This window comes from Furipterus horrens, unplaced genomic scaffold (assembly GCF_987537825.1).
Source record: "Furipterus horrens unplaced genomic scaffold, mFurHor1.1.pri manual_scaffold_8, whole genome shotgun sequence".
Lineage (NCBI taxonomy): Eukaryota > Metazoa > Chordata > Mammalia > Chiroptera > Furipteridae > Furipterus > Furipterus horrens.
In genome coordinates, this window is record NW_028327178.1 from 51,648,737 (window position 1) to 51,674,741 (window position 26,005).

At 40.0% G+C, this 26,005-nt stretch overlaps 1 protein-coding gene across 1 annotated transcript in view; it reads left to right on the top strand.

The window, feature by feature from the left end:
• The first annotated feature begins 17,918 nt into the window (after positions 1–17,918).
• VAPA (VAMP associated protein A) overlaps positions 17,919–26,005 on the top strand; it is a 43,302-nt gene continuing 35,215 nt past the window's right edge. Inside the window, exon 1 of the mRNA XM_090285815.1 lies at positions 17,919–18,253. Coding sequence (XP_090141941.1) covers positions 18,175–18,253 — 79 coding nt within the window. The 5' untranslated portion in view covers positions 17,919–18,174. The remainder of the gene's footprint in view (positions 18,254–26,005) is intronic.

Below are 26,005 nucleotides of genomic sequence, written 5' to 3' on the forward strand. Positions count from 1 at the left end.
GCTGTTTGAAAGGAAAAGCTAAATGCAAGTTAATGAGTCATAGATCAATATTTGGCACTGCCATTAAGAAGATCCAGGACTTGTGGACAGGATGGAGGCATAGGTAGACGCGTTTCACCTCTCTGCGCAACGATAAGAAGGATTACAACTACCTCAAAACTAAAAACAAACAGAACTACCAGGAAATGGAATTGCATGAAAGTCCAACAGACAAAGATATAAATAAGTCTTACTCATCCAGACAGGTAGGAGAGGCTGAGTTGGGACAAAGAGGACGAGTGTGGCAGTGGTGGTGGCAGTGGCAGCAAGGCAGTGGCTGTGGAGAGCTTGTAGAACGCTCAGTCATACATTATAAAAGTCAGGAAGGACACCTGGGAAACAATCCCAGCCCCAGACCAGACAGTACAGCTCATAATTCCAGTGCCAGGAAAAATAAAGCCTCATTGCTTCTGACTGTGAAACCATTGGGGGTTGGGGCAGAGGAAGAAACTGCCAGTCTCTCAGCAGAGTCCATTTGTTTAGTCCATGGTCCTAGAATGTCCATAAACCCACCCACTCTGGGAACCACAACCAGGTCAACAGCTAGAGGAGCACTAGTCCAATAAGGGAAACAGGAGAAGTGCCTGGAAAAGGGGCGAGTGCTGAGCAAGCAGCACTGTTCCCTCTCTGACATCTCCCCCACATACAGCACCACCACATGGTGAAATAGGTCACCCTGCACTAACAAATACCTAAGGTTCCTCCTCTTACAACATAACAGGTGTGACAGCTCTACCTAAGACACAGAAGCAAACACAGAAGGATTTCAAGTTGAGGAGATAGAGAAATATGGCCCAAAAGAGGGAGCCGATCAAGGTTCCAGTGGGAGAACTGAGTGACAAGGAGATAGCCAACCTAACAGACACAGAGTTCAAAACACTGGTGATAACAATGCTCACAGACTTGACAGACATGCTTGAGTACGGCAAACACAGAAGGGAAGAAGTTAAAGCTTTACTAAGTGAAACAAAGGAAAATCCACATAAAACCAATGGTGAAGGGAAGGAAGCCAGGATTCAAATCAACGATTTGGAACATAAGAAAGAAATAAACAGTCAACCAGTAAAGAATTGAGAAACAAGAATTGAAAAAAATGAGGAGCAGCTTAGGGACATCTCAGACAACTTTAAATGTGCCAACATCCAAATAATAGGGGTGCCAGAAGAAGAGGAACAGCAAGAAATTGAAAACTTATGTGAAAAATAATGAAAGAAAACTTCCCTAATTTGGTGAAGGAAATAGACATACAAGTCCAGGTAGCACAGAGAGTCCCAAACAAGCTAGACCTAAAGAGGATCATGCCAAGGCACATCATAATTTAAATGCCAAAGGTTGAAGATAGAGAGGGAATCTTAAAAGCAGCAAGAGAAAAGAAGAGAGTTACCTACAAAGGGGTTTGATAAGACTATCAGTGGATTTCTCAAAAGAAACTTTGCAGGCAAGAAGGGACTGGCAAGAAGTATTCAAAGTGATGAAAAGCAAGGACCTACAACCAATATTACTCTATCCAGCAAAACTATCATTTAAAATGGAAGGAGAAGGGGGAAAGATGGCAGTGGAGTAAGTAGCAGTGTTGTCTGCTTGCTCCCATCATGGAAGGACTTGGTGTACAAACACAGAGCAGAGAGTGAGTCAGAGCGGCTTTCAGAAAGGGCGAACAGGGATGGGCGTGTGTGAGCAGCATGCGAGAGGGCAGAAACCATGGCCCACACTCTGCTGCACTGAAAGGGGCAGCTGCTGACTGGCTCATTAGCTGGGATCTACTTGGAAACTGCACTCCCACCATAGGCTCCCTGACAAGCGAAGTACAAGAGTGAATCAGCGAGATTTGGTGAAATAGTCGGAGGTGCAAGAAGACAGAGGTTAGCCCTGACAGTGAGAAACTGTGTGAATTAGGGAAACACTGGGCTGGCAACCCTGTACCCAAGGGCATGTGCACCAAGGCTCTGTCAAACAAAAATGCAGAATTGAGCCACAGAGAGGGGCCCACACAGGGAAGCTGCGGTGGAACTTGGGACTTGGTAGGGACCCTCAGGCAAGCAACTCTGCACCTGTATGTGCAGACACAAAGGGTCTGTCAAACAAAAATGCAGATCAGTGCTGCAGTTTGGAAGTCACACAGAGACTTTTTTTGAAGAGGAACAGAAACAGGACCCGAGACTGGGCAAGGACGATGGACATGGACACCAGCTCACCAGCAAAGTAGCATTGCTAAACAAAAACAAAGAGCACTAGAGGTTACCAGAGGATCAGTGCAGGGGACCCAACTCAGTGCAGCTCACACTGGAGAGCTGTGGCAAACCCATGAGTGAGAAAATAGCAGCCCCAGAATCCAGCTAGATCTCACAGACAGCCAGAAAGGAATATATGAAACCCATGGAACTCCGACCAGAGGTGGATGCAGAAAGAGAAGAAAGCGCATCTCCAGAAAAGAATTCAAGACGTGGTGGGTAGAGTGACTCTCAATCAACCAGCCAGAGGGAGAGTTCCACCAAAGAGCAACACAACAACAATCAAAACTGAAATACCACCAGACAGCATAAACGAACAGTATGAAGGGCATCCCAAGAGCATCAACCTCAAGAGATCAAAGAGACTGCACCATTGAATTCCCCAGGTCTTCTATTACAGAAAGTCACACCACGAAGGTGGGAAATCAAAGTGGACAAATCTAAGAAACAAAACAAACAAGAAGAGTCACCTAAAATGGGGAAACAAAGAAATAACTCTCAGCGAAAGGAAAAGAGGAATCCCCAGAAAGAGTGCTAGATGGAACAGAGGCAAGCAAACTATCAGACATGGAAATCAAAAAGAATGGTTATAAGGAAGCTCAATGAACTTGACAAATTCAGAGAAAACTACAATGAGCTCCAGGGGAATTATACAGAACTCCAGGGAAACTACAAAGAACTCAAGGGGAGCTAAAAGGAACTTACTGAAGACTACGCCAGCGTTAAAAAGGACATAGAAATTATCAATAAGAGCCAGGAAAAAATAAGAATACATTTTCTGAACTGAAGAACACAGTACAAGGAATAAAAAGCAGGCTAAAGGAAGCAGAGGATTGGATGAGTGAGCCGGAGGACAACACAGAAAAAAATTCCCAGACAGTGCAACAAAACAAAAAAAAATTGAAAAAGAATGAAGAGGGTTTAAGAAAGTTGCAGGACAACATGAAATATAATAATATCCTTATCATAGGGATATCAGAGGGAGAAGAAGGGGAGCAAGTGATAAAAAACCTGTTTGAAAGGTAGTGACAGAAAACTTCCTGACTTAAGGAGAGAAAAAGTCCCACAAGTCCAAGAAGAACAGAGGGTACGAATGAAGACACAGTATTCCCTCATTGCAGGTATTACTTCCAGACGGCCCTGCGAAGTAGGAACGTTACATTTATTCTACTTTAAAAAAAAATGCTTTATTGATTATGATGTTACAGTTGTCCCAATTTCTTTTCCCTTTGTTCCCCTCCACCCACTGACACCCTACCTCCAGTTTTCCCCCGCTTTAGTCTATGCCCATTGGTTGTGCATATAGTTCTCAACATTTTCCTGTCTACTCCTATCCCTCCTACTATGCTTCTTAATTCCTGTATCATCTCCCTCTCTTTCTCTCCTTCCTCCTCCCTGCTGACCTCCCCCCATAATGTTCCCCATACCTATATTCTTTTCCCATTCTCATTGCCTACTTAGCTTGCTTTTGTTTCAGTTCCTTAGCTTCTATTGTTGGTTGTTGTGATACAGTTTTCATTTTAATGTTCATAGTTTTGATCCTCTTTCTCCTAAACAAGTCCCTTTAACATTTCATATAATAGTGGTTTGGATCTGATGAACTCCTTCAGTTTTACTTTGTCCTGGAAGCACTTTCTCTGCCCTTCTATTCTGAATAACAACTTTGCTGGATAGAGTAACCGTGGTTGTAGGTTTTTGCTTTTCATTACTTTGAATATTTCTTGCCAGTACCTTCTCACCTGAAGAGTTTCTCTTGAGAAATCAGTTGATAGTCTTATTGGGACCCCTTTGTATGTAATTCTCGTCTTCTCTCTTGCTGCTTTTAAGATTCTCTCTTCATACTTAAGTTTTAACATTTTGATTGTAATATGTTTTGGTGTGGTTCTCCCTGGGTCCAGTTTTTTTGGAACTCTCTGTGCTTCCTAGACCTGTGAGTCTATTTCCTTCCCCAAGTTAGGGAAGTTCTGCTTCATTATCTTTTTACATAATTTTTAAATTTCTAGTTCTTCTTCTTCACCTTCTGGCAACCCTATAATTCAGATGTTGGCCCGCTTGTAGTTGTCCAATAAGTTTCTGAGCCTCTCCTCATTTTCCTCACTTTTCATTTCCTCTTTCTGCATTGGTTGACTGTTTGTTCCTTCTCTATGCTCTGATTTGTAGATTTGATCCCTGGTTTTCTTTCCCTCACCACTAGTTTCATATGTATTTTTGTTTATTTCAGCAGGACTAGCCTTCATTTCTTCCCCATCTTGTTTAAGAGCTGCTGTTAGGTCTGTAAGCATTTTTATAACCAAATCTCTGAACTGTGCCTCAGAAAGATTTCCTCTCTGATGTTTCATTAGATTAGATATTTGCTGTCTGGTCAGCTGCATCACCGGGATCTCTGTCATGATCTTTGCCAACCTGACAGTTTTGTGTTCACCTTTGCTTCCTGGGCAGGGCTGTAACACCTCCTAAGCTACAGGGGGCAGAATCCTGTGCACTCGTCTCAGCTGGGTGACCCTTCTCACCACGCTGTGGTGCTTTGTGTGTGGGTGGGGTCCAAGATGGATTCCTGCCCTTCACTCTCTGCTGAGAGACCAGGAGCCTTCTTCTGCATCCCCACGTCCTCCGGCCCTCACAATCCGAAGCAGTGGGGGTCTGCCTTCCCTGGTGTTGGAATTGCAAGCTGATGGGTCTGGTCTGTAGCTGGGGGTGCTCCCCAGGTGCTTCTCGCCTTCCCTTAAATACAGATGTCTGTGCTTACCGCTATCCTGCCTCCATCGCCGTCTTGGCTTCACCCCTCCTACCCGTCCGGATGAGCATCACTTGTTTATAACTTCATATGTTGGACTTTCATTTATTTTCTGGAACTTCTGGTTATTTATGGTTTTGCAGTAGTTGTATTCCTTCTTAGTTGTGGAGGGAGATGAAGTGTATCAGTCTAGGCCTCCATTTTGGCCGGAAGTCTCCTGTGTGTTTTTGCCTCCTATTCTACACTCTTAAACCTATGTAACTTTAACAACATACATATACAGTACCGCAAAATCCCGTGATATAGCAAAAAATTCGTGATAAATAATTAAAGATAATATTTTTAAAAATCCCGCGATACTGTGAGGCTGCAATAAGTGAACTGTGATATAGCGAGGGACTACTGTAAACTCAAAGAGGCCCACTCCAAGATACATCATAATTAAAATGGCAACATTCAAAGACAAAGAGAAAATCCTAAATGCAGCATGACAGAATCAGCAAATAACATATGCGGGAGCTCCAATAAGACTATCAATGGATTTCTCAGCAGAAACACTACAAGCCAGAAGGGAATGGCAAAAAATATTTCAAGCAATGAAAAACAAAGACCTACGACCAAAACTACTCTACCCAACAAGGCTCTCATTCAAAATGGAAGGTGAAATAAGGAGTTTCCTAGACAAAAGAAAGCTAAAAGAATACATTTCCGCCAAACTGGCATTGCAAGAGGTGCTAAAGGGACTGCTTTAAGAAGATGAAGAAACAGAAAGAGAGAGCGAGAAGAACACAGGTAAAAGGGGAAAAAATCACAATGAATAAGTACCTATCGATAATAACCTTAAATGTAAATGGATTAAATATTCCAATGAAAAGGCATATGGTAGCTGAATGGATAAGAAAACATGACCCACATATATGCTGTCTACAAGAGACCCACCTCAGAATGAAAGATTTACATAGAGTGAAAGTGAAGGGATGTAAATGATATTTCAAGCAAATGGACATGAAAAAAAGTGGGAGTAGCAATACTTACACCAGATAAAGTAGATTTCACAACAAAGGCCATAAAAAGAGACAAAGAAGGACATTTCATAATACTTAAGGGACCAATCCATCAAAAAGATATAACCCTGGTAAACATATATGCACCTGACATAGGCGCACACATATGTATAAGGATAATCTTGGAAGACTACAAGAAGGATATCAGCAGCAACACACTCATAGTAGGGGAGTTTAACACCCCATTATCAACAATGGACAGATTCTTGAAGCAAAATACACCAAGGATATTGAGGCATTGAAATCTAGATCAAATGGACTTAATTGCTATATATAGAACCTTTCACCCCAGAGAAGCAAAATATACATTCTTTTCAAGTGCACATGGAACATTTTCAAAGAAAGACCACAGGGTATGGTACAAAACAAGCCTCAACTCATTCAAGACAACTGAAATTATATCAAGCATCTTCTCAGATCACAATGGCTGAAAACTTGAAACCAACCTCAAGGAAAAAACTCAAAAACATTAAAAAACTCAAAAACATTCAAATTCAGGAGAATGAATAACATGCTATTAAATAATGATTGGGTTAACAATGACATCAAGGAAGAAATAAAAAGTTTCTGGAGACAAATGATAATGAACACACCACAGCCCAAAGCCTATGGGATACAGCAAAGGTAGTACTGAGAGGGAATTTCATAGCAATACAGGCCTACCTAAAAGGGATACAAGAGTCTCAAATAAAAAAATCTAACCCTACAGCTACAAGAACTAGAGGAACAACAACAAACAAAGCCCAGAGCAAGGAGAAGGAAGGAAATCATCAAGATCAGAACAGAATTAAATGACATAGAGACTAAACAAACAATTCAAAAGATCAATACAACCAAGATCTTGTTCTTTGAAAAAATAAAGAAAATTGACAAGCCTTTAACCAGGTTCATCAAGAAAAAAGGAGAGAGGACCCAAATAAACAAAATCAGAAATGAAAGAGGAGAAATCACAACCAATAGCACAGAAATACAAAGGATTGTAAAAACTTACTACAAACAACTAGATCACAAGAAATCTGACCACCTAGATGAAATGGACAAATTTCTGGAAACATATAATCTTCCAAAACTGAATCAAGAAGAAGTAAAAAGCCTGAACAGACCAAAAACAACTAGACAATAAGCAGCAAAAAAAAAAAAAAAAAAAAAAAAAAAAATCCCAGCACACAAAAGCCCTAGACTGATGGCTTCACATGTGAATTTTACAGAATATTTAGAAAAGAACTAACTCCTATCCTGCTCAAACTATTCCAAAAAATTTAAAAAGGGTGAAAACTTCCAAACTCTTTCTATGAAGCCAGTATTACTCTAATTCCAAAACCAGATGAAGACACAATAAGGAAAGAAAACTATAGGCCAATATCACTGATGAACATAGATGCTAAAAATCCTCAGCAAAATATTGGGAAACCGGATCCAGTAACACATTAGAAAGATTATATACCATGATCAAGTGGGATTCATCCCAAGGATGCAAGGATGGTTTCATATTCACAAATCAATAAATGTAATATACCACATAAACAAAATGAAAGACAAAGATCACATGATCATATCAATAGATGCTGAAAAAGCATTTGATAACGTACAACATCCACTTATGATGAAAACACTCAGCAAAATAGGAATAGAAGGAGCATACCTCAACATAATAAAGGCCATATATGAGAAATCTTAAGCCAACATTGTACTCAATGGGGAAAAACTGAAAGCATTCCCCCTAAGTTGAGGAACAAGACAAGGATGTCCACTCTCTCCACTCCTATTCAACATAGTCTTGGAAGTTCTAGCCACAGCAATCAGACAAAAAAGAGAAATAAAAGCATCCAAATTGTAAAAGAGGAAGTATAACCGCCATTATTTGCAGATGACATTATAGTGTACATAGAAAACCCTATAGAATCCGCGAAAAAACTACTCAACCTAATAAGTGAATTTGACAAAATAGCAGGGTACAAAGTCAATATTCAGAAATTGAATGCATTTCCATACACCAATAATAAAATATCAGAGATAGAAACTAGAAAAAAATCCCATTTTGTATAGCGACAAGGAAAATAAAGTACTTAGGAATAAACTTAATGAGAAGGTAAAAGACCTCTACTTAGAAACTACATAACACTGAAGAAAGAAATTAAGGAAGATACAAATAAATGGAAGCATAAACCATGTTCATGGATGGGAAGAATCAACATCATTAAAATGTCCATACGACCGAAAGCAATTTACAGATTCAATGTAATCCCTATTAAAATACCAGTGACATATTTCACAGACCTAGAACAAAAAGTTCAAAAATTTATATGGAACCAAAAACAATCCTGAATAGCCTCAGCAATCCTGAGAAACAAGAACAAAGTAGGAGGAATCACAATACCTGATATCAAACTACATGTCATGGCCACAGTAATAAAAAATGTGGTACTGGCATAAGAACAGACATGTAGATCAATGTAACAGAATAGAGAACCCAGAAATAAACCCAGGTCTATATGGTCAATTAGTATTTGACAAAGGGAGAAGGAGCGTAAAATAGAGTGAAAATAGCCTTTTCAACAAATGCTGTTGGGAGAACTGGAAAGGGGTATGCAAAAAAAAAAAAAAAAAGAAAAAGAAAAAAGAAAAGAAAAGGAAACTAGAACACCAACTTACACCATACACCAGAATAAACTCAAGATGCATAAAAGACTTAGATGTAAAATGTGACACCATAAAAATCCTAGAAGACAACACAGGCAGTAAAATCTCAGATATCCCACGAAGCAATATTTTCACTGATACATCTCCTAAGGCAAGGGAAATAATGGAAAGAATAAACCAATGGGCCTACATCAAACTGAAAAGTTTCTCCTCAGCAAAAGAAAGCATCAGCAAGAAGAAAAGGGAACCAACCGTATGGTAAAAAGTATTTGCCAATGATACCCCAGAGAAGTGTTTGATCCCCAAAATATATGAAGATTTTATATGACTCACCATCAAGAAGACACACAATCCAATTAAAAAACTGGCAAAAGACTTGAACAGATACTTCTCCAAGGAGGATATACAGAGGGCCTAGGGCCTATGAAAGAATGCCCAACATCACCAGCCATCAGAGAGATGTGAATTAAAACCACAATGAGCTACCACCTCACACTGGTTAGAATGGCTGTCATTAACAAATCAACAAACAACAAGTGTTGGCAAAGATGTGGAGAAAATGGAACCCTAGTGCACAGTTGGTGGGAATGCAGAGTGGTGCAACTACCGGGGAAAATAGTATGGAATTTCCTCCAAAAATTAAAAATGGAACTGCCTTTTGATCCAATGATTCCACTGCTAGGATTACTGTATACCCAAAGAATCCTGACACACCAATTCAGAAGCACCTATGCACTTCTATGCTCATAGCGGACCTTTTTACAATAGTCAAATGCTGGAAACAGCCTAAGTACCCATCAGTGTGGTGGATCACTAAACTATGGTATATTTGCATGATGGATACCATGCAGCAGAAAGAAATAAGGAACTCCTATTTTTTGTGACAACATGGATGGAATTGGAGAGGATTATGCTTAGTGAAATAAGCCAGGCAGCAAAAGAAAAATACTGTATGATCTCACCTAATACAGGAACCTAATGAACAAACCAAACAAATGAGCAAGAAAGAACCAGAGGCATGGAAACAAAGAACAGACTGACAGTGATCAGAGGGGTTAGGGGAAGGGGATAAGGGGGGGAAAAGGGGCAAGGTCTAGTCAAGGAACTAATATGAGTGACACATGGACATGGACAACAGGATGGGGACTGACTGTAGGACAGGGGGAGGTGGGTGAGGCAGGGGAGAGCAATTGGTAAAGATGGGGCAACTGTAATAGAACAATAAAAAAAATGAAAAAAAAAGCCATTCTCAATGATATTGACAATAAATTTAAAAATAACATAAAAAATTAAAAAATGAAATGAAATAAAATTAAACTAAAAAGAAGAGATGTTTGGAGGCCAAATTTATGGACCCAAACAATTTAAGGATACTTATATAAGGCCCTTCTTCTGCTGTTGGTGTGGGGTGGGATCTACATTTGGTGAGGATTGAGGAGATGGACACCTTCACACATTCCTGATAGTAGTGTGAACTACAACAATCCTTTGGATAAATGGTATGCAGTATATCTTGAAATAGAAAATATCTTTAAAAAAACACATTTTTTGATTTTAGAAAAAGAAGAAGGGAGAGTGAAACATTGATGTGAAAGAGAAACATTGATTTGTTGCCTCCCATATATGTCCTGACTGGGATTGAACCCGCAACCTAGGTATGTGCCCTGACTGGGAATCATACCCCCAATCTGTTGGCATACTGGACAATACTACAACCAACTGAGTTACACTGACTAGGGTGATAGAGGAAATATCTTTGATCCAGTGGTCCTACCACTGGGAACCTCCCCGTGAAAATAAATGCATTCTATGATAAGGATAGGATAAGGATGTTTACTGCAGCGCTGTTAGTTGTGATAAAAAACCTAAATCGATTTACACATTCACCAATAGGGAACAAATGGTTCCATAGAAGGATTCAGCTATTAAAAGACTGCATTAGATCTATGCCAATTGACCTGGTCAGATATCCATAATATACTGTTAAGTGAATAAAGCAATTTCATAGAAATATGTTAGAGTTCTTGGGAAAAACCCAAAACAAACTAGCTATATTTTTATAAGAATGGGTAAAGTTGGGGAGTGATGCACAACCCAGGAGTTAACATTGGTTACCCTCTTTGGAGTGGAAATCAGGAAGTGAAAGAGGAAAGTTATTAATTTGTTTTTGGATTGTGTCTCTTGCTATAATAAGCACATATTGCTTTTAAAGTATAAAAGGTTAATTCAGAAAAAACATTCAAACTATTTTTCATATACAGAGATGTGATTAATTTATAGTTTTAACTGCTTTAAGTGGTCATACAAACAAAAATCCCCAGGACATCTTTTTTTTAACTCTTCTTCTTTTTTTAAAAATAATTTATTTGTTTGTTTATTTATTTTTAGAGAGAGGGGAAAGGAGAAAGAGAGGGAGAGAAACATCACTGTGTGGTTGTCTCTCACTCACACCCCAACTGGGGACCTGACATGCAACCTAGTCATGTGCCCTGACTGGGAATCGAACCAGTGACACTTGGCTCACAGGCCGAGGCTCAATCCACTGAGCCACAGAAGCCAGGGCTTAACTCTTCTTCTTCCAGACTTGATTTTACCTGGTGAAGCTTCCATCTGTCTTCTCTTGGAATCTATATTTTTCACAGAAATCTGACAAATGTGCTAGAAGAAGCACCACCAACATAACGACATTGATACAGGCTTTGTATTCCTGTGATATGCGCTGACCTTGCACATATTTCAGTTATCACTCTCTAGCATATCTATCTCTTTTAGAAAGAGCTCTGTGTGACTGTTTCAATTAGGTTTGCCCCAGCATCCTGTTACTGTGCCAGGTGAAAGGTTTCCAATCCTCATCTTACAGTACAATTCAGCAGATTTTTACACCGCTGACCTCCTTCTTGATCCACTCTTGGCATCCCTGACACCCGAGTCTCTGTAGCACTCTAATATCAGAAGCAGGAAGCAACACAATAAAGGAAATTAGGTGCTTATAACATTTTGGGGAGGGGTGAAAGGGCAGGCTCTAGATGAGGCTCTCCAGGAATGCCTCACAGTGCAAGACTGAACTGCACAACCAAGGCAGCTGCCGCCTTTGAGGCTGCACCTCTTACTCCTGACCCAAGGAACAGGAAGCTGGACTCAAGAAGGAGCCACTGCTTCTGCTGACTCTGCAACAACTAACTGCCTCTTGATATCCAGGAAGCTAGTACATGGCTGCTGGAATGCCTCAAGTCTCTGTGCTCTTGTCTCAGCAGAAAAACAGCCAGAAGGCACAGAATACTGGCCTTTTCTATCTCACTTATAACTTTTCAATATCACATGAGTGTAATTCACTGGCTGCACTTGTTTCAACAACAGAATCTTAGCTGCAAAGAAGCATTCATGTTAGTCTTTCCTGCTTGAATATCAGCCTGTAAGGGTTAATACCATGTTTATTGGCTCACCACTATATCACCTACCATTTTGCCAGGCACATAACAATAACTTAACATTTAACATTAATGAGGTAACAATCTTGGAACCAGGCACTATTCTCAGCTCTTCCTGTGTGTTAACTCATTTAATTTTCATAACAAACCTTGGATGTAGGTATTAACCTCCCTAGTTGCCAGAGGCAGAATGGGCACAGAGCAGTGAAGTAGGTTCTGAAGACCATGTAATAGAGAAGAAGATTTGAACTCAGCAGTTCAGAACCAAATCCTGTACTCTTTTACTGCCTCAATATTTACAGAAAGTATGCCTCTTTACATATTTACTGAATTGAATTATGCAGAGAATTGATCATAAACATATTCATGATTATAGAGAACCTCAACAGTAAAGTTTAAAATGTTGAACTATAAAGAAGAAGATGGTATACTTTGTCACTGAGTATACTGGAAACTGGATTGTTTTTCATCCTTGCCAAAACCATTAGAGATAATCTGTCCAAAGGTGAATATTATTAGCAGTTCAAGTAGGTTGACATAATATTTAAGGCCTTCATACCTCTTAGACTTAGGAAAACTTGGAAGCTAGAGACATAAGCTTAAGTGTATATATACATATTTGCTAATAACTCAGGAGACCTCTATATGCTGCATCAATGGATGTAAAAAGAGCAATGAACATTAAGCCCCGTATTTCTCAAGTCCTAGCTTAGCTGTTAAACAGTAGAGAAGTCAATTACATTGTAAATTGTTGCCTTAATCACTTTTGGTTGTCATTTTATTGTGGCTTGGAAAAGAGTAAAAAGGCACAGAATGAAAAAATGGGTAACTTTCTCCCCATAGTTTAGCTCTACTATTGATAAGAAATGGTCTCACTTGTTTTCATTTCCATATTTAACAATAAATGTAACACAGACTTCCAGTCAAGATGGAGGTATAGGTAAACATGGCTCACCTCCTCGCACAACCACACAAAAATTTCAACTAAAAATAAAAACAACCACCACTCAGAACCATCAGAAATCGAGTTGAATGGAAGTCTTACAACTATGGATTTAAAAAACAACAACACATCCTTCCAGACTGGTGGGAGAGACAGACACGGAAAGGGATGGTCCCACATCCACATGTGGTGGATAAAAATTTAGGAGGGATATCTCAGGAGTGAGGAGTTCCAGCCCCACACCAGGTCCTGCAGCCCAGGGTTCTAGTGATAGGAAGATAAGTCCCCACAACTTCTGACTGCAAAGACCAGTGGGGATTGAGTAGGTGGAAGAAACTTCTGGAGTCCCAAGTAGTTCCACTTAAAGAACCCAACTCACACATAGACTTACTCAGAGTCACTCCCTCTGAGCCCCAGCACTGGGGTAGTAGCTTGAAAGGCACCAGTGGCATAGAAGAAGGAACTGAAATGTCTGGCATCAAGGCAGGAGCTGGGGGATACCTTTCTCCTGCAGAGAACAGTGGGCAGAGGCCATTGTCCCCTTTCTGAACTTTCACTACATAGAGCCACAGAGCTGGCAGGCAGATGCCATATCTGAGGCTCCATCAACCTGGATAGCACTGTTTGCCCCACCCTGGATATCCACTGAGACTCCATCCCACCCAACTTATGGGCCCACCCAAACTGTTAACCATGACTTTTCCATATGAATTGCCGGTCTTGGCTCATGCTTCAACACTTCCTAAATCCTATCAAACAAGCAACAGCCAACCTCAGTAAGCCCTAGCTACCATACCTCTTAATTGGCCCAGGCCTGGCATTAGCAGCAGCAAGCTTAGATTCATAGCTTGACTTTGTCTGGGAATCTCCAAGTTCAGCACCAGTAGAAGCCATCTCAGATTGCTCTATAGCTTATTCAGAGTGGACTGGGAAGAATGCTGGTGGGGGATGACCTTGGCCTGCACCACCCGGGAAACCCCAGAGCCTACAGACCACATTAGAGCACCAGCACCCCGCCCCTACCCCTGCATAGCTGATCCACCATGGAGGATGGAAGTTGGTGGTCAGTGGTCACAGCCAGTCTTTTAAGCTTACTGGCCTGGGTAAATCCCACCTATTGACCCGCCAACAGCAATCAAGACTCAACTACAAAAAGAGGGTATACTAAGCCCACATGAAGGGTGCACCTCGAGTACCCAGCTTGGGTGAAAGTGTGCCACTGGACCCTATAGGACACCTACTACATTAAGCCATGCTACCAAGACTGGATGTCAGAGAAACTCTACTAATACATAAAAATGAACACAGGGAGGATGCCAAAATGAGGAGACAAAGAAGCATGGCCCAAATGAAAGAACAAATCAGAAGTCCAGAAAAAGAACTAAATTAAATGGAGACAAGCAGTCTATCAGATGCAGAGTTCAAAACCTGGTTATAAGGATATTCAAGGACCTCAACAGTATAAAAAAGATCCAGTCAGAAATGAAGCATACACTAATTGAAATAAAGAACAATTTACAGGGAAACAACCGTGGAATGAATGAAGTTGAGAATCAAATCATTGATTTAGAACATAAGGACGGATAGAACCAATCAGAACAACAACAAGAAAAAGAATAAAAAACAAAAAACAAAAACAAGGATAGTATAAGCAGCCTCTGAGATAACTTCAAGTGAGCCAACATTTGCATCAAGGAATGCCAGAAGGAGAAGAGAAAGAGCAAGAAATTGGAAATCTATTTGAAAAAATAATGAGAGAAAACTTCCTTAACTTGGTGAACATGCAATTCCAGGAAGAACAGAGTCCCAAACAAGATGAATGCAAAGAGGCCCACTCCAAGACACATCATAATTAAAATGCCAAAGGTTAAAGACAAAGAGAATCTTAAAAGCATCAAGAAAAAAGCAGTTAGTTACCTACAGGGGGCTTCCCATAGGACTGTCAGCTGATTTCTCAAAAGAAACTTTGCAGGCTAGAGGGGATTGGCAAGAAATATTCCAAGTCACAAGAAGCAGAGACCTATAGCCAAGATTGCTCTACCCAGCAAAGATATTATTCAGAATCTAAGGGCAGATAAAGAGTTTCCCAGACAAGAAAAAAAACTAAAGGGCTCATCATCACCCAACCATTATTATATGAAATATTAAAGGGACTTATTTAAGAAAAAGATCAAAACTGTGAACAATAAAATGGCAAAAAATACATATCTACCAACAATTGAATGTGAAAAACAATCTAAGCAAACAAGAAGAACAGAGACGGAATCATAGGTACTGAGTGGGTTTTGATGGTTGCCAGATGGGAAGGGGGTGTGGAGGAATAGATGGAGAGGTGAGGGGATTAAGTATAGGAAACGAAGTAGCCAAAGAACTTATATGCATGACCAATGGACATGAATAAATGGTGTGGTGACTGCCTGAGGGAATGGGAGGGTTGCTGTGTGGAGGGGAGCAAAGGGCAAAAAATTAGGACAACTGTAATAGAATAATCAGTAAAATATAATTAAAAAACAATAAAAATAACACTTTCTATTTCAAGGTTTTGAGTAGAATGTGATGATGTTTATGAAGTTTTTTGAACTGTTATTAGGAAGGTATTAATAAATACCCAAGCACAAACCACTGAAATAGTGCACTATTTAGTGATGGACAGATGATTCAGGAGGGCTCTGAGTTATGATAAATACAATACTCCAAAACTAAATAAGAGAATTACTCCAAAGACATTTCATGTATTCTTAGATTACCACATACTTATATTCATATAGATATTAAGAATATATGATCTATGAAGCAATATTGAGAAGAGAAAAAGTTGATTCCAAAGGTTATGTCTTAAATGAGCGGAGGTGTCTTCATGATATGTAGACTGGGAAACTAGAATACGTACATCCAATTTCAGCTTGCCATTGAACTCAGGGTGAATGGGCAGTCGTTGTCCCCTAAAGGAGTGACTGGTAACTTTCCCAGCATGCTATACCTACTAGTTGGCTGTTTGCAGATTGTGGATTCCCTTATGCTTCCGATAGGAGAAATGTCCACCTAGCTGTGGTGGAACTAGTTCAGTCAAGGCTAAGTTGCCCATGGATAAGATTTGTTAAGCAAGGGGAAAAAAGAGAGTTTGTGTTAGTTTTAGTCTTGTCAGTTCACAACTAAACATATGTAGGATACCATCCTGTGGCATGAATGTCAATCTCAACTTGAATGAGCAAAAAGGAAAAAGTTGATAACCAAACGGACATGGACAATAGTGTGGTGGTTGAGGGGAAGGGAGTTTAAGGGGGATAAATGGTAATGGAAAAATACAATTAAAAAACGTTGATAACCATTTGAGAATAAACGCAGTAAATCTAAACATAAAAAACTTTAAGTTCCCCTTTTATAAACATATAAATTTTGTATTCATTTTTAATGATACTGTAATTGAAATTTGAAAATAATTTTTGTGAATAAAAAACAAAGTAAAGGTGAATTTAGAATTGCTTTTCAAATTTTTTAAGCACTCCTATTCTCTGAGGTTTTTCATGGCTGAAGATACATTCATTAGTCGTACGTAGCAAGCACAAACTTCTGTGAATGCTAGGTTAGCTATTCTGGAAAGCTATTCTTAGCTGAGCTCTGATACCTGGATTGCAGGTGAAATCTTGGACTTTGTGACCATGCTTAGACTACTGTTCCTTTTGTCTCATCTGTTTTCTGGACAACCCGGGCTACTCCTTAATGGGAGCAGCACCAACATGTCCTTTGTTTTGTGCTGCTTCTAGGGATTTAAATTCAGTTAGGACTATAAGGTTTATATACAGCACATTCATTTATTTCACTTAATGTTCCTGTGCCCGATCACCTGGGCAATTGGTTAAAGATTTGTCAGCAACTTCACTGCTGGGATTTTCCTCTTTTAGCTTAGTTTACTACATGCTATAAATGATGCAGATGGAATTAATTTCCAATATGTGAACGTGACAGCTGTTTTGGTTTGGGTCTATCATTAACCAGAACTCAGAATAGACTATAACTGAACGCTGTAGATTTTGACTTTTATTCCTAGGTTGATTACGTATGACTTGTCAGATGTGCCCAACGACACGTTTGCTTCTAACACAAGGTGTGTTTCCTCATCTGCTTTTGTATCACTGGAGAGAATTCAGGAAGCAGGAGAGGTAGGACTGGAATACAGCAGAGAATTCACCTCTACCGATAGAAGGACGGATAGAATTAGAAAGCAAATAGAAAATCCCGGCATGGTTTCATGGTTTCCACAAAGTTTTGTTTCGTTCTCACCCCCCTCCTCCCCCCTTAGCGCTATCTAGACGCTGAGAGCCAAAAAAGCGTCAGCGGGCCCCACCCAACCTGCCTCCAAAGGATCTCATTCTCTTCCCCTCGTCCCACAAACACTACTACAATTCCCAGCAAGCACCGTGCAGTTTCGCTAATGGACCAGGCCCTGGGCGGAACCTCCACCCCGCATGGAGCATGCTGGGAGTTGTTGTAAATGAGTCTGAGTCTGAGTCTCACTACTCCTTCCCTTTATCAGGGATTCCCTCTTAGAAGGTAGCGATGCACTGCCATGGCGGGTCCTCCGGTTTCATAAAACTGTATTAGGAGCTAAAACGTGATCGAGGATTGTGTCCTTTTGCCCTGCGGTGCGCGCGCATGGGTCCCAAGGAATTTAGCTCCGCCCCCTGCCCAAGCCCATTCACTTGACAGCTGGACTGTACTCCCGGAGGCTTTGAGGCCGAGAGAGCGCACGCGCACCAGCCGCGCCGCGTAGAGCGGAACTCTTGGGCGGGAGGAGCGCTAGTGGCTCCCAGCTGCCGGGGCGCGCACGTAGGCACGAAGTCGTCACGTGGGGCGCCGTGGGTCGCAGTGCGCGTGGCCGGGGCGGCTGGTGTGGGGTTGAGTCAGTTGTGAGACCCGGAGCTGCTGACCTAGCAGGCGGTCCACCCACCCAGGGACATAGCGGCAGGCATTTGGGTGCGGGAGCCGTAAACTGTCCCCATATTAGAGCTCGTCCGAGCCGTCGCCGCCGTCGTTCTCCGTCCCCGGCAAGCAAACCGCCGCAGCGGGCGCGCCCCCGCTTTGCGCTGTCTCTCCGATGGCGTCCGCCTCTGGGGCCATGGCGAAGCACGAGCAGATCCTGGTCCTCGACCCTCCCACAGACCTCAAATTCAAAGGTAGGCAGGAAGAAGGTAGGCCCTGATTGAGGTAGGACGGGTGGAGGGCTCGATTTGGGGGGGATGACGGGTGTGGAGAGAATGTCTGTGGCCGGGGCCCGAGTGAGCGTCCCCTCCCCCACGCCCCAGCACTTTCCTTCTCCCGCGGCGCCTCGCCTAGGCCCTCGGCAGGCCTGCCCGACGCCCAGGCCCTCTCCCTCTCCTGCTCGCTCGCGCTTCGGTGCGCGCGCTTGCCCGGTGGCAGCTGAGGGCCCCGGCTCTGGCGCCGCCGCCGCCATCTTGCGGCCCCGCGGGGGCGCCTCCTGGTGCTGCCTGCGCTACTGTCCGCGCCTGGCACTTGTCCTTGGTCCCCGAAGGCCGACGGGCGTTGTCTGGGAGGGCGTGGGTGGGTGGTGACTTTAGAGCGTGCACTCTGGTCTGTGTTGGAAAGGGGAGTTCTGAGGGCGCAAGTGCGTCCATTTCCCGCGCCGGCTGTCAGAGGCGGTGGGAATTGAGGCTAGCAGCCGCGTGGAGGCCCCTGGACGAGGTTCCGAGAGAGAACCCCTCTCCGGCCCCGGCTCCCACCGTCCGCCTCCTACGAGGGGGTAGGTGCCTGCCCTCGGTCCTCTTCGAGGGTGTTGCTCCCTACCGTTTGGTCCCGTTTATCAGTCGCTGTCAAGTACATCAAGAGCTAGAGAGGAGGAGAAACACATGAAGTCTTCTGGTTGTGACTTAGTTGTGTTTGCAGAGATCCTAGCGTGCGTGCGGGCTGGAAAGCTCTGCGTCAGTTCCAGAATTGAGAGTAGTAGGTTAATAGCAGACGTCTTCCTGGTCCTCTGGTACTTTTCAGCTTACCTCCCGGGAGGGGCAGACCCAGCGTTTGTTCTTGTTTAACCCTCGAATTGAGCTCTTTTGTTGCGGAATCTTCAGTGTTTGTGGCTCCTGCCCTTACGTTTGTGGTTTCCTAACACCCCCCTCCCCCCTGAAGGCTGATAAGGTGCCACTCAGCCCTGGAGCACCGTTTATTTATTTTACAGCAATACCTGTGGTAAGTTATCTGGCTTTGGTGATCCTTAAGGCATCCAAGGTGCTCTTTGGCCCATTTGCTTTTCAATATGTAGGGTTCTTTAGGGAATAGAATTAAACTGGACAGGTTTCTTGTTTAGGAGTAATGCACGTGTGTAGGCTTCTTAAATAGAAAGATTTCTTCCTATCTTCAGTTAAGTGTGAAGTGAATCTATTTGGAGGATTCAGTATTGTGTATTTCAGTTCCAGTATCATGAGAACAATTTTTGTGAAATGTATAGCCATTCCAGTGCTTAAAAAATTAATTTTTTATTGTATAAGATTGAGTCCAAACGAAAAATGATCAAATTGATTTACATAGGAGAATTTTTAAATAGTTTTAGGCATTTAAAAATATTGTATTCTGGTATTATGTGAGAGTAATATATAATTCCTTTATTTTGTAAGTTTTTTAGTGCATTTACAAATTTCTTTGAATGGAAATGTACATGAGTGAGCTGCTTGTTAGGTGAGGATTTGGTTTTAAGACTGAAATATTTTGAGGGGCACTATATAAGTGCATTTTGCATCAAATTTATGTATGTGGCATGATTTTACATAGTTTTAGCTGAAAAAAAAGCCTTTGAGTAATCATTAAATTCTTCTCAGAATTTAATTATTTTTCTTTTACTTTTTGACAGGCTGAGTTTACCGAAGAAATTTCCTCTACTGGCTAACCATGTGTATATTGCTGTTAGGGACTTAGAAGCCTTTAAAACTAGTTTTAGGCCAGGAAATTTCCACAGTTTGAAGCTTTCTCCCTGGAGAAGTTGTAATGTTGCAAAAGTAAGAGACTAGTAATAGCAGAGAAGCAAGTTAACCAGAAACCCTACACAATGACTTATCCATATATTTCACTTATTTTAGGTATTCAAGAATTACTAGCTATGATTAGAGAAAAGGTTGTTCTAGTTTATAGATGAAAGTAATCCACAAGGCCCATTTAAAAAAGTTTGAACACCAATGACTGCCATTTAAAATTGACCTAAAAAAGTGATTGAATTGTTTAAAGGGACAATAGAGAACAGTTGCTGAAAACTTTGTGCTGTCTCTGTATTTGTAATAGTATTAAACAATGAGCAATTCATTCAACAGGTATCAGCTTATTTTTGGAATTCAGTGCTGAACATGCTGGAGAAAAGAGTCATACGGTTTATGATTTAATGGAGAAAGCGTACAGCTAAACAACAGTAAAATGCGTGAGGTTATATCTTTGCCCTTGAAAAACTCTGAGACTAGTGTTGGGGACAGAAGGTATATAGATGGAGGCAAACAAGTATGAGGAAAGGAACCCTTTCTTCTCTCCTTCCCCCTCCCCCATTCATTTAGAAAGCTTTCTGGGAAGAAGCTAGTTTTCAGTTGGGGGTGGGGTGGGGGATTGATTGGTCAAGGGATGATAGTTTGCTTTACCACTGATGTGAGAGAATGTATGACTTATACTTAGATACCCAGTGGTTTACTGTGTGCTTCTGTTTAAAGGTGTGATAATGGAAGGATTGGGGAAGGATAGGGGGAGGATGAATTAGGAGGTGACATTTGGTTTCGATTTGATTCCTTCTTTCTCAGTGTTATTCTTTTAGTCAAGGGTACAATAGTTTGCTTTGATGAAATTTTTTTCAATATTCTAATGCACAGTTCAACTCTTAAGTGAGGCGATTCATATACAATCAACAATCTATGCTTATTTTGGTGATATAAAAAGTTAACTCCTACTTGACCTAAATCACCTGTAACTTAATTAAGCAAAAGTCTGTTTTAAATGATAGTTGTGCAGAATATTGTCTTCTAGTAGGTTTATTTGAATTATTTTGACTCTACATTTCAGTAATAGAGACGATTGTGGAGAAGCAGATACCAGTTTAATTCATTTTCTATGTACCTCAATATTGTATTACTCAAAAAAATTTATTGATTGTTTTGTATAACATAATTGTTAATGTATGAAAATGTTTTTATATTGAGGTAGTGAATTGTGAGGTAGAATTCTGTTACATTAGTAAAGCAAAAGGAGATATTTTCAATTCTGTGTTTAAACTCTTAAGTAATTTGACCTAGAATTCAGACTGGAAATTTGTTATTACACATGAGAGACTATTTTTTATCCCTGAAATTTTTACTGTTGTAAAATTTCTTTTGTATTACATAACACTTTGTTTTTTCCTATCCATAATTTTGGAGGAGAGTGTGAATGAAAAAGAATGTCTAGAAAATAAATTGCTAATATAGTCTTTTCCTCAATGATCAGAGAAAGAGGAAAATAGACCAAAACCAATGTTTTGAGGGTGGCCCATAAAAATAACAAATTAATAAAGAAAATTAAACTCTATGAGGGACCAGGAGACCTGTGATGTGTCAGCCAGTACATCACTAAGAAAGCACCAGTAAAGATACATAATACCCCTACTTTTGGATATCTGGCACATTTTTAGATGTTTCAGATCAACTTCTATTTCACAGAGGCTACATCAAACCTCTGTGGTGATTGTGTGTGTCCCACCAATAGACATCATCTTACTACTCCATTCCTTAAAAGTTTTTAAAAGATTGCCCACTGAATGACAGCCTGGTTTTTTTTTTTTTTAAGTATGCCACACAAGCCCTTCCATCATGTGCTGTCTGTTGTAACATTGGTTTATTTGCACACATCCATATTTTCTTCCCTGAGAAAGAACGACACATCTCATAGTCAAGTTTGTTAATTTACTGTTTTTGCTGGTTAAGGTAAAAACCCTTATGAGTCATATTTAGGCCATGTTCCATCAGATATTTTCCCCCTCATGTGTTCAACCACTGGTTTCTTCCTTTAAACATATAAATACACCTAAGTCTTTATTTTACAAGTAAACAAAATACTTCTTTGACCCCTAATTCCTTCTGGTACAATACATGTTCTTCCCTGACCATCATTTTTTTGCTGTCAGACTTCTTGAAAAAATAGTTCATATTAATTGTCTCTCCAGCTCCTCACCTCCTGTCCATTGTAGTACTGTCTCTGTCCTTACTACTTATTGGTTGTTAACTGCATTGATCATTTCCAGTTTTTATCTCACTTGCCTCTCTTTGGCACATGACATTATTGATAGTTCCTCTTTTTAAAATTTCAATTCCTTTGACTTCTAAGATACAGTTGTCTTCTAATTTTCTTTGTTCCCTTTATTGTCTCATTTGTGGCCTTTTTAAAAATGCCAACATTTCTGTGATTCTGATTTGGTTTCAGTTCTAGCTCTGAATTTTCCTTGTTTAGTCTCATTGTTCTGAGGGCTTCTCTTCTTCCTTTCTCTTGCTTGGTATGCATTGTTGCACACTCTGATTGATACTTTAATTTAGACTTTACAGTCAGTTTTGGAATACATACTAGTTATTTATCAACTATTTGGATTTGAATGTTTATCAGACATCTCACACTCATTACATACCAGACTGGGTTTTTACTACCCAAGCCTGCCCCCCCCCGACCCCTGACCCCTGCCACTTAAAAAAATTTTTTTAGTGGCATCATCATTACTCAAACCAGAAAATCTATACACATCTAATAATATCTGTATTTCTGCACCCCAGAGATAACTCTTGAATCTGTCTCCAGTTTTAAATTTGTTTGTTTTAATTCATTCAATTATACAATAAAAATTTGAGCTTTTGCTATATGTCGGCAGCCGTCCGTCTCGAGAGACGATGGTGTAGCTTCTTAAGAGTCTATCTGGTGAATGACAAGTATCACACTTAATTTGTCTGTCACATGCCCTCCTTACACTTCACAAGATCCATTTCCTGTGCTGTCATACCTCCGGCTTGCCAAAAATAATTCTTGTTCTCCTCCCCACTTAAAAAAAATCATTATAAATTTACTTTGATAAAATAAAAAGAAATGAATAAACAAAAAAAAAAAAAGAGTCTATCTGCACCACCGAGAATGGTTGTGCTATATGTAATGTGTGGTGAATAAATGTTGGAACTATAATTTTGAGTAAAATAAAATCTTTTCATGAGGCAGTTCAAATGGGAGAGATAGACACTAATCATATAGTCAGAAAAAGAAAATGTCACAAAGAGGTATGTGGTATTATGAAAACATAAAATAGTGGACTTTGATCTGATCAGGGAATACTGTCACAGTTGGACTTAAGATTTCCTAAGAGTGACTAGGAGTTATCTGGGTGAGGAAGAAAGGAAAATGCAGTAGAAAGAAAGATCCTATGACTGGAGGGACCATTAAACATTTACATATTATTTAACATAAAATTTTAACATGTTAAATAACATCTCATGCTATTAATATTTACACGGTTGAATGAGTAAGTGTGAAAGTAGTGGAAAAAGCCTAGATGAGTGTCGTGGTGGTTTAATAGGTTAAGTAGGGAGTTCTGTTTTTATCCTAACCCACTGAGGGATGTTAAGTGGGTGGAATGGTAGAGGTAGAGGGAATGGAGTGATATCATATTTGTATATATAGTTCTGGTAGCAATATGAAGTAACAATAGAAGGGAGATATAGATGAATTAGGCATTACCACAGTCCAGGCAAGAGATGACAACCTGGACTGAGAGAAGGGTGTTGGAGATGATGAAAAAGTTAGAGGTACAAACCAATGAGACTTGGCAGTCTATTAAATATGTACACTGAGAATAGAGGTATCTGGATGTCTCTTAGATTCCTGGCTTACTGGGATTTCTGAGGTGTTATGCACTGAGCAAAGAAACATTGTATCTGGATGAGGACCAAATGCATTTGTTTTATTTGGGGGGGTGTGTGGGAGAGTGGTAGGAGGAAACTTGTGATCTCATTAGATATGTTTTAAGTCCTTTCAAGATATTAATGAAGTGACTATAGGCGTTTGGTTATAAGGATGTGTTACTCAGGGAGAGATCTGGGCTTTGGATAATTTCTTTATTTCAAGTGATTAATCTTTTTATCTTTTCTCTACTAGTCACCATACTGGTCTCCTTGATCTCTAGCGTCCCTCTCTCTTCAGCCTGTCTTCCACACTGCTGTTAGAACTACCTTTTGAAAAATGAAAATCTGATGTTGGTCTTCCCTTGGTTAAAGAACCTGCAATAATTTCCCCTTATGTGCTTGACATTTTAAGTCAAAAATCCAATCCCCACCTCTCTATTTCTCTTCTGTCCATAGCTTTGGTTATACAAAAGGTTATATGAAATCATTTGCCAGGCAGTTTAAGCTGTTGGAAGACTTTGCACATGTTCTGTTCATAATATTGTTCTCCTTCACATATGTCAGGCAGTCTCCAGTTTAAGAATCGCTTGTCAAGTCTTAGATTCTCGCAGGCTGAGTTGAACATTGCCTTCCTTGGTTCCACTGCTGAAGCTTGTGTTTATCTGTAATAACAGCACTTACCACATTATACAGTATTTATGCTTACATATTTTTCCCTTCCCAAATTGTACTACGAACTACTTGAGGATATACTAATTTCTTTTATTTTTAAATCCATACTAACAAGATCTGGCATGGGATTATTGTCCAGTAAACGTTGATTGCATCAGATGATTTCTCTTGTAATTTCCATGTTTTTAGTCTTGGATGTCTTTTAGTAGGGTTTTTCATCTGCCTTTGTAGGTGGTTGTGTTTTCAAAATTTTGTAGTTGCGGAAAAGGGATGAATAGTAAGGCATTTTGTTAAGAGCTGACTAGCCATAGACAAATTGCTCATTCTTTATGCTTCACTTTTTAATTTTTCATTGTTAAAGTGAGAGGTAGGATTAGGTGATACCTTGAGTGTTGTTTTGGCCCTAAAGTTTTGTGAATATATATATGACAGTTGAGTACAAAAAGAAAACATTTTTCTACGAAGTGGAAAAATATCATGAATTTAGAAACCTTAATTAAGTTCTTTAAAGTTTGGTATTTTGTTATTGTTAGTAATTTTGTTTTTGGTTTACTCTACTGGTATCTTTAAATTTCCTTTAAGGAAGACCTTCCGTAACCATGTAGAGATGGTCTGTGGTCTGTTAGCAGGCATCCTTTTATTTTCTCAGAGGCACTTCTTGACCTGTCTTTTTCTTGTTGCTTTTGTATTTTATCTTGACTGACCATTCAGTGAAGTTTCATCTGACTTTTGGAGGGGATAGTAGTTACTCTAGGATGGGTCTTGATTTCTCCTTCAGCTGTAAAAAAGTTGTTTAAAATTAAATGTTTACTGGTTTATTATAGTGCACAGACAACAAAATGTAGTATTATTTTGTATACTACAGAAAAATCCTTTAAAAAAAATTAAGTGCTTGTTTACTGGGTTTATTAGAACTGAAATGGCTCAAATTACTTGATTAAAGGTTTACAACTTCTTATGAAAACTTCCAGACATTCATAAAAACAGATTCTGATGAACCTCTATACATTAAATTTAGCAACTTCATATATGTAAGTTTAATATTAGCGTTTTACCATATTTGTTTTTTTCTGCAGTATTTTAAGATGAATTCAAGTTATCATAACATTTCAAACCTAAATACTTGAGCTTACATTTCTAATAAACACAAAAGGGACATTAAAAAATATAATCATGACACTATTATCACTTAATGAAACCAAAAGTAATTCTTTAACATCATCTAATATTTAATTACTGAAAATTTTCCATTGTACTCCTGTTCTTTTGCTAAATTGTTCAATTTGTACATTGTGTCCAAGTCTTAAACAGTGCCTCCCCTCTACCTCCCTTTTTTCTTTTTTTTAAATCGTGCCATTTACTTGG